The following is a 7,990-nucleotide window of genomic DNA, read 5'->3' on the forward strand; positions in this document are numbered from 1 at the left end:
ATGATGTTGGCTGAGGTCTTGCAATGATGTTTGATGAAGCAAGGCTTAGTGAATAACACAGACTACTCTTGGAAGCAGAAAAAAATCTGTCAGATTTTGAACTGCACACTAACCGGTTTAATGAGGCAAGGCTTAGTAAGCAGCATAGACTCCACTTGGAAGCAGGAAAAAATCTGACAGATTTTGAAGTGTAGACTAACTGGTTTAGTGAGGCAAGGCTTAGTAAGTAGCCCAGACAAATCTTGGAAGCAAATAAAAATCTGACAGATTTTGAACTGCACACTAACTGGTTTAATGAGGCAAGGCTTAGTAAGCAGCATAGACTCCACTTGGAAGCATAAAAAAATCTGACAGATTTTGAACTGCACACTAATCGATTTGATGAAACAAGTCTTAGTAAGCAGCATAGACTCAACTTGGAAGCAGAATAAATCTGACAAATTTTGAATAGCACACTAATAGGTTTGTGAGGTCTTCCTGGAGGCATAGTAGTAGCTATGTAGTATGTATGTATTGTTAGTGTTGTAGAAGATGCTATGAACATCATATGTCTCAGGGGTCACCACAATTACTTTTTAGGCTAGCGTCCTTGAAAACTGAAATATACCTAATCAGGATATGGACTACTGACATAGCAAACCTTACAACAGCATATACACTATCCAGCACCATAACCTCCAGTGTATGATTAACTCAAGATGCCTGTGTGTATTAGTACTGTGTTTAAGTAGCAAAAAATACTATTGTGAAGTTTAACTCTTCATGTTGCTGGTTGGTTATATTTTAGGTTAGTATGGGTCACCAAAATTCCCCATTGGGTACCTAGTCACCAAACACAGTATAACAAGCTACAGATAGATACATAACCCATGATATTAATCATGCCAGGTATAAAAAGCTTTCAGTGACACATAGCTAGCTCTGCTAGCTGTTTCTAAGCTGTTTTGTTGATACAAAGGGTTGTATTCATTCAGGGTCACCAGAATTACTATTTGGGTTAGTGCACCTGAATGCAAGACCTTACCAGATCAGGCTGTTACTACCGGTACTCTAACTTTGAGGAGCAACAGCACAACAACCACAGCACGCAGAGCTTAGCTGAGGATAGTGTTGTGCATGGAATACTCTGCTTTATCCTGTTGCAGCTAAAAATCTAAAAAAAAAATCCTAACCCAAACCCAGTTTTTGGCACTTGATAGCGTGATTATATACCAGCCAAAATCATAATTGAATCTTGACCTTGCATTGCTTACTAAAAAGCTACTGTCCCCTGACGTCTTCATGGAATGACATGGTAGACATCAAATCATACACTGAAGAAGCCAGTGCAGAAACGCTCGTGGCAGTGGGCAATCCAAGTATATCGTCAACTATAACGTCTCTCCAGCCATGCTCAGTGGCATTACGCGTAAATATAGCAGAAAGGCCCTCCAATAGTGCTCATAGCCTCACCAATCGTCACATTCGGGTACCCAACGAATGGACCCATAACCAGCGGATCACCCAGCGTAGCGTTCCTTGCGGTGGTGTCACCGATACCGCCCGCGGAGCCCGCGAGCGCCTTCTCGCGGTTCTTGAGATCCAGGTTCTGCCAGATCCACCAGACACGATCAATCATTGCATGGTGTGGATAGAACGCCGGGTCAGCAGGGCTGTTGTAGAAATCCGACCCTGCGTCGCCGCCAACCGTGTAGTGTCCTCCCGTATGTACTCCCATCCTACCCGCGGCGAACTCGCCCTGATACTCGGCCTGGAAGGATGCGATGTCTTTGTAATTCTTGATCAGACGGACGACTTCGGAGTCGGAGGTGGCGTTAGCAGCCTGGAGAGAGATGTCGCGGCGGAGGCAGCGTGGGTTGTAGCCGAGCCCATCGGCTTGCGGATTCTTAGGGAGACCACCAGGAATCTGGAGCATAGTCTGAAGCGGGCCCATATTGATCTTGAAGCTATATAAAATTAGCAGTCTGTGCGTTTCCCAGCTGAAGATTGGCGCTTACTCTTTGAATGGACCAGAGGTGACACATCCACCGCCTGTGCCAGGCTCGAGGTGCATGTAGCAGGGACCGGTGATGCCGTCCCATGGAAAACAGGAGGAATTTCGTCCTGAAATGTACTCGCCATCGCCAGACATGCTTGAGGCGCTGCCGTCGAAGAAAGGGCCGCTCTTTGGGTCTTCGGCGTAGTGAGCCCAATCGTAGTAGGGAAAGGTGCCTTGGTAGCCACACTCATTTCTCAGCATCTGTTCAAAGGTCCAAGTGAAGTAACGGTGCCATGTTAAAAAGTTTCCGGTGCCGTGTATGGTGAGCGACTGCTGGATGTGGGTGACGACCAGGTCGTCGTAACGACTCTTTGCGCCAGGTGCGACAGAGGCTGGGGTCTTTGCAGGCAGCTTGTGGAGGCAATTGACGGCGTCGGTGAAGGCTATTCTCTCCTTGCCGGACAGTGTTGCCCTGCATTGATGTTAGAGCTATTGCGTCTCGAGCTTTGACGTCAACTTACCATTCCCTACGAACCGAAACCTTGTCCAAAGTACATGTTTCCGGGCTCGGAAGACCGTTCTCAGCTAGGTGAATGCCGAGCTTGAGCATGCCTTCAGCAGCGAGGAGGTCATGCTCCATAAGTTTCGCATTTGTGCTGCCCACGCAGAAGACAATGCTGAGGAGGTATGAAATCTTCATTGTGGAGCTAGGGTTGATAGACCGGCGTTGCTGCTACTGCGAATACGAGGACAGAGCGTTACAGCCAACTCAGTGCATGAGTGTGCTCAATAACGAAGTCGGCATGGAGCTTTATATGGTGTAGAATGGCACTGTGGGGACACTTGATAGTATCCAATCACTCCGAGCTCGGCCACCAGAAGGCAAATAGGGAGGGCACGGCTGTTCTCTAGAAAGCAGAGTCAGTTGCATCGAACTAGATCAGCGATTCTGGAGCGGCCTGATGGAGAAATGGATCGGGCTTAACAGCGTGTACCGAGTGGAATTGGGAGAGGGATTTGTGGAGTGATTGACGGGGCCCATAGCGAGATTCAGGAAAAGCTTGGGGTAACATGGTTAAGAGCAGCGAGAAGCTGGCTGCTAAGTTTGCTGCGTTCATTGTACAAACAATAATGTAGTTTGAGATGCTCCAGCTCAACATGCGGAAATCTGTCTTGCAATCATACGGTTCGATATGATGTGAAAGTTTTTCCGGACGGATCAAGTGCGTGGGGCTGGTCGGAGGACGGAGCCTCATCAGGCGACTGTGCCACATTGGCACATGGACGACTTTGAGTGATTGCTCGAGGGTCGAACCAACTTATTTCCGAAGCTTAAGTAGACGGGTGGGGAAGGATGCGGTCGTGCAGGGCGGCTCGGGGGAACGGTACAGTAACCGTGCATGCTCTACGGTACCCATATCGAGTCAAGACCACTCCACAACGCCTGCGACGTTCAGTCAAAACGCGCCTATCGCGTCGGAACACTAGTTACTGTAACAGAGATCACTATGCAACATGTAGAATGAAATCTGGATCCGCCAACAGCATGTGCGTGACTTTGTGCAATTAGGAGCAGAGCGCGTTGTGGTTGAGATGCTTGAATCGATCAGTGACGTGTAATCCAACAGCTGCTACACAACATCGCAATAGCGAATTATGGGCCAGAGGAGCAGATGATACCCTCTGTTCTCGCAAGAACTTCATCGACAAGGTCAGTGTAAGTATGCCGTCTCAAGTTGGCTCTATCTATCGGTCTTATTGCTGTGGGATCAGCGCATGTCACGAAATGGACCCTGTGCCGTCCTTTCAAAACATCTCTCCCAGCGCTATGACTGTGCAAGCTACGATGACGCCTTGAAACTCAACAGACGATCGTTGCAGGGATACATGAATATGTTGGAAATCTTCCACTAATATACACTTACAAGCATGAGCAACATGGCATTCGTATTGCGCCTGTTTTGACTACGCCGTAAAGGATTATGAGTGACGGCGAGAATAAATGGGGCTGAGAGTAAGTACTACGACTCCTGACTTTCACAACGTTCAACTACCTCGCAGCAAAATGTCCGCCGAGAACTTACTCGCAGAGTCAGTGCCGCTGTACCTGGTCACAATCGGGGTCATCATGTTGCGCTGCTACGTTCGCTGCCGAGTCATCAAATCATTTGGCAACGATGACTGGGCAATGCTCGGTGCAGGAGTACGTATCGTCAAATAGAGCACTCTCAAGACAACACGCTGACAGACTATTCCCAGGTATGTGCAACGGCATGTTTTGTATGTTATATGGTCCAGATCTCGCTGGGTTTAGGCAATCGCCTCGAGTTTTTGGAAGCAAATGCAGCGAGCTATCGTGAACTGCTCAAGGCTCGCCTTCTTCACCAGGTGTGGGTGGTGGTGGGGCTTGCGCTGGTGAAAGTGTCAATTTGCCTGTTTTTGCTGCGCCTGGTGATGAAGAAGTTGTACATCCAGTTTCTCTGGGGCATCATTGTGTTTATGTTTGCTTTTACGATTGCCAGTGTACTGACACTAGTGAGTCAACCATTTATCTACCCCTCTGACCTTTACTGATCGGCACGCCATACCAGGTTCTCCAGTGCGCCCCCATCGCAGCCGCGTGGAATTATGCCTTACGTCCGCCGCCCATTGGAGTAGGCAATGCAAAGTGCTATAGTCTTGAGGTCTTCACTAAGATTGGGCTCTTTAATGGAGGTATGAATATCGCTGAACTATCCGCGAATTGAACATTGTTCCTGACCTTGCAGTGATCCACATCGCTACGGATATTCTACTTGCCATCTTGCCGACCCCTCTTATTTGGAGCCTTCAGATGGACACACGCGCCCGTGTCTCGCTAATAGCGATCCTCTCCGTTGGCATCTTTGCGGCAATCGCTGGTATAATAAGACAAATCAACGTTGGTCCGCTTGATGAGCACGATACCTACTCGATCTGGAACTTCATTGAGCTGCACCTAGGCATCATTGCCGCTTCGTTACCGGCTCTCAAACCGCTTTTTGCGCAATTCTTCGACAACATCCATGGAGCGACAAATGTGGCGGGAACAACAAGGCATGCAACTTGCAATAGCATCGCTATGCAACCCTATGGTCATACAGCTGCTGCCGATGGAGGGTGGCGGGAAGAAAGGACTAGCCAAGTTTCCATCCTGGGTTCAGACAAGGAAGGCGAGCCAGGTATCCGTGTAACGAGAGTGGTGCAAGTTCACTAGGGACACTCACCTTTACTGCTGATGAGGAATGAGTGTTTCCTTACCATGGGAGGGGAAATTGTACAAGTTTAGGGCTGGGATGGTGAGCGTATTGAAGGGGCACTGGGCTAAAATGTTATAGGACTGCTGCTCCTCAAAACCTCGCGTGACAAAGAGTGAAGCTGTACTACTTTCGCCTCGGGCCCTTGAGCTTTAGGTAAGCGTGCACATACGCTTTCAGCGCCACGCGTAGCTTTGTTGCCGCCTGTTTGTCCTAATTTCTCCATGACTCCACAGAACTGGAAAAGTACAGAGAGGGTAATCGAGTCGACTGCCACGAGTGGGCAAGAAGACATCCTTTCACTGTTGTCTCAGTGGGCTGGCACTGGTTCTGTGACGCACGACTGTTTGGGCAACGCTCAGTCATGCTCTGCAGCGAAGGCAGTTCAGATGAAGAAGGTTCTTCGGCTGATTAAACAAGGCACCATCTTTGTCGTTGACGGGCAGTGGCAGTGGGACAAGCCAAAGGTGGCGCCGCGCTTCTTGCCGCCGCAGCTGGGACAGGTCATGATTGTATACATGGCGTACGTGCAGTCGTTTCGAGAGTACTTGACGGTGAAGGTGCTCGGCGGCAACCGAAGACGTCCGAGTCTCGTTCCTTGCCTGCGAACGGGTTGTGGCGCCACACGCACCACTACGCGACCTAATGACGTAAAGTCCCCTTTTCCGACGCTCAGTCCGCATCCCCACGCCCAAATATTTGCCGTTTCCCAACCCTTCGTCCTCTTAGATGCGAAGAGCGCTGGATCTTATGCGGAACGGGGGTTTCCTTCGTTTTCCGTGTGCTTGGCTTAGTGTGGAAGGGTTGAGATGATTGATTGATCTTTTGTTGCAGTAAATACAATAAGTGAAGGTGTAACCGCGCAGGGCAGTAAGTCAGGGGTAACCGCACGAAGCAGTAAAATCAGTATATTCTTTTGTTCTGTTGTTCAGTGTTCTGTCTCTCACTCGGACCCCAGCGGGGTCTGTTTACATGACGTATCTGTCGTTCAGACAGAAAGTGCTATTGGAACAGGCAAGAGCACTGCACCAGCACACGTGGCAGACATGACCGCTTCACTCCATAAACCGTCACATTTTTTGAGCTATGGCGAGGATGGATCGGGACTATATAATAGAAGGGAATAGCCGTGAGCGGGTATGGAAGCAAACCCAAGCTAACCGAATGAGCTGGACAATCAGTGCAGCGGACCGTTAGCAAATACTGCAACGGACCGCTGGCGAACACTTAGCCACGGCGACCTTACCACACTCCCTCTTACTTAACGGCCCCTCAGGGAACATCCACTCGCGCACAAATTTAGCCTTCCTCTCGTCAGCGCAGCATGCGGAGGTACCACAGCGCAAGGGAGGCAGTGAGCTGGATATCGCCAGACGCAGAGAGACCGAATGTAGACAGCCAGATTGGTGCAGACACCTCGAGGTACCCGAAATAGAGCGTGTAGAGAGTTGTTGCACTGTGGTGTGAGGTGTCAGAAGGCACTGAGACCGCTTCTGTAGTTGAGATGGCAGCTTGGAGTGCTGGAGTTGAGGAGAGAGTCGTTGTCCTGCCGATTGAGTGTGTGAGAGAACGTTGCCCTGTCAACTGAACGTGAGGAGAGTGCCGTTACTCATGTGGGTGAGAGCGTGAGGAGAGAGCTGTTGCCCTGTCGATTGAGCGTGTGGATAGACCTGTTGCCATTGACCTGTCGATTCAAAGAGTGTGCAGAGTGCCCTTGCCCTGTCAATTGAGTGTGTGGAGAGAGCCATTGCTCCTGCATGTGAGAGCTTGTGACAGAATCATTGCCCTGTCGATTGCGTGTGGTTGTGTGGGCTGCTGCTCTTGCTGAGTTTTGTCTTCAACCGAGTCCCAGACTGTATGGCCCACAGACCCACTAAAGGAATTTCTACTCAAAAGAAAGCAGAAGACAACAACAGAGGGCCGCACAGCTTCTACAGCTCCTGTAGTATCCAAAGGAAGGTATTTATATTCAAATATTCACTGTGTTTTCATCAAATCTTACTCAGTGCACTGACCTTAGTAGTCTAGAGGGCCCTGGTTTGAGCCTTGCATGCATCATTGGACCTTTATGCTCTGGGTATTGAGGGCCTACACACCCTGACTTGGTGTGTAGGTGTTGAAGTCGTACTTTAAGCAAACCTCGTAAGTACTATTCGATTGGTTCTCAAGGATGAGCTCTGGTTCTGGAACAGTAGGGGTAAGTCGCCTAGGTGAAACACCTAACAACGGCTTGGGGTAACAATGAGTAGTACAGGCAATCTGTCTAGCTCAAAGGTTGGTGAGATCCAATGACAAACTTAATTGATGAGGTTGAACACAAACCATAAGGGTTTGTGTTCCTACATGCTATATACTAAACATGTCTACGTGGTGATCTGTCTGCTCTGTGTGATCTGACAGCGCAGTGAGAGCAGCGGGAGCGTTCGTGCAGGGTGATCTGCGTGCTCTGTTGCTGTACGTTGGATTGTGAGATCAGTGAGAGCATATATGCAGTCTGACAGCGGGCCTTGTTTCCGTCCCCGTTTAACCAAGACTTGCCGCTGCTCTGTCGTTGCCTACGTTAGCGTGAGAGCGATCCTTGTCAGTGCTACCTAGTGTACCACTGATTGTAACACCTTGCTTAGGTGACTGTCAAACCCCTACGGACTCCCTGTACCTCCGCTCATCCCCAAGAACCAATCAAATAGTGGCTACTGTAACGACACAGGTAAGAGAGGACTCCGATATGGGTTCGAAT

General features: G+C 49.3%; 2 protein-coding genes across 2 annotated transcripts; one reads left to right on the plus strand and one right to left on the minus strand.

Moving 5' to 3' along the window:
* Positions 1 to 1,402: 1,402 nt before the first annotated feature.
* Positions 1,403 to 2,678, minus strand: BU25DRAFT_481188 (Di-copper centre-containing protein; the record flags this gene model as incomplete). The annotated part of the gene is made up of 3 exons (XM_033711085.1): positions 1,403 to 1,946; positions 1,998 to 2,450; positions 2,500 to 2,678. 3 exons carry the CDS (start codon positions 2,676 to 2,678, stop codon positions 1,403 to 1,405), a joined length of 1,176 nt encoding a protein of 391 aa, XP_033556125.1.
* Positions 2,679 to 4,079: 1,401 nt separating this feature from the next.
* On the plus strand, positions 4,080 to 4,997 carry BU25DRAFT_296680 (uncharacterized protein; the record flags this gene model as incomplete). Its single annotated transcript, XM_033701919.1, has 4 exons — positions 4,080 to 4,181; positions 4,238 to 4,513; positions 4,570 to 4,693; positions 4,747 to 4,997. Coding segments are annotated over 4 exons (753 nt in total), but the record flags the coding sequence as incomplete, so codon positions are not given.
* Between the last annotated feature and the right edge of the window lie 2,993 nt (positions 4,998 to 7,990).

This window comes from Macroventuria anomochaeta (assembly GCF_010093625.1).
Source record: "Macroventuria anomochaeta strain CBS 525.71 unplaced genomic scaffold BU25scaffold_49, whole genome shotgun sequence".
In the NCBI taxonomy this organism is placed as follows: Eukaryota; Fungi; Ascomycota; class Dothideomycetes; order Pleosporales; family Didymellaceae; genus Macroventuria; species Macroventuria anomochaeta.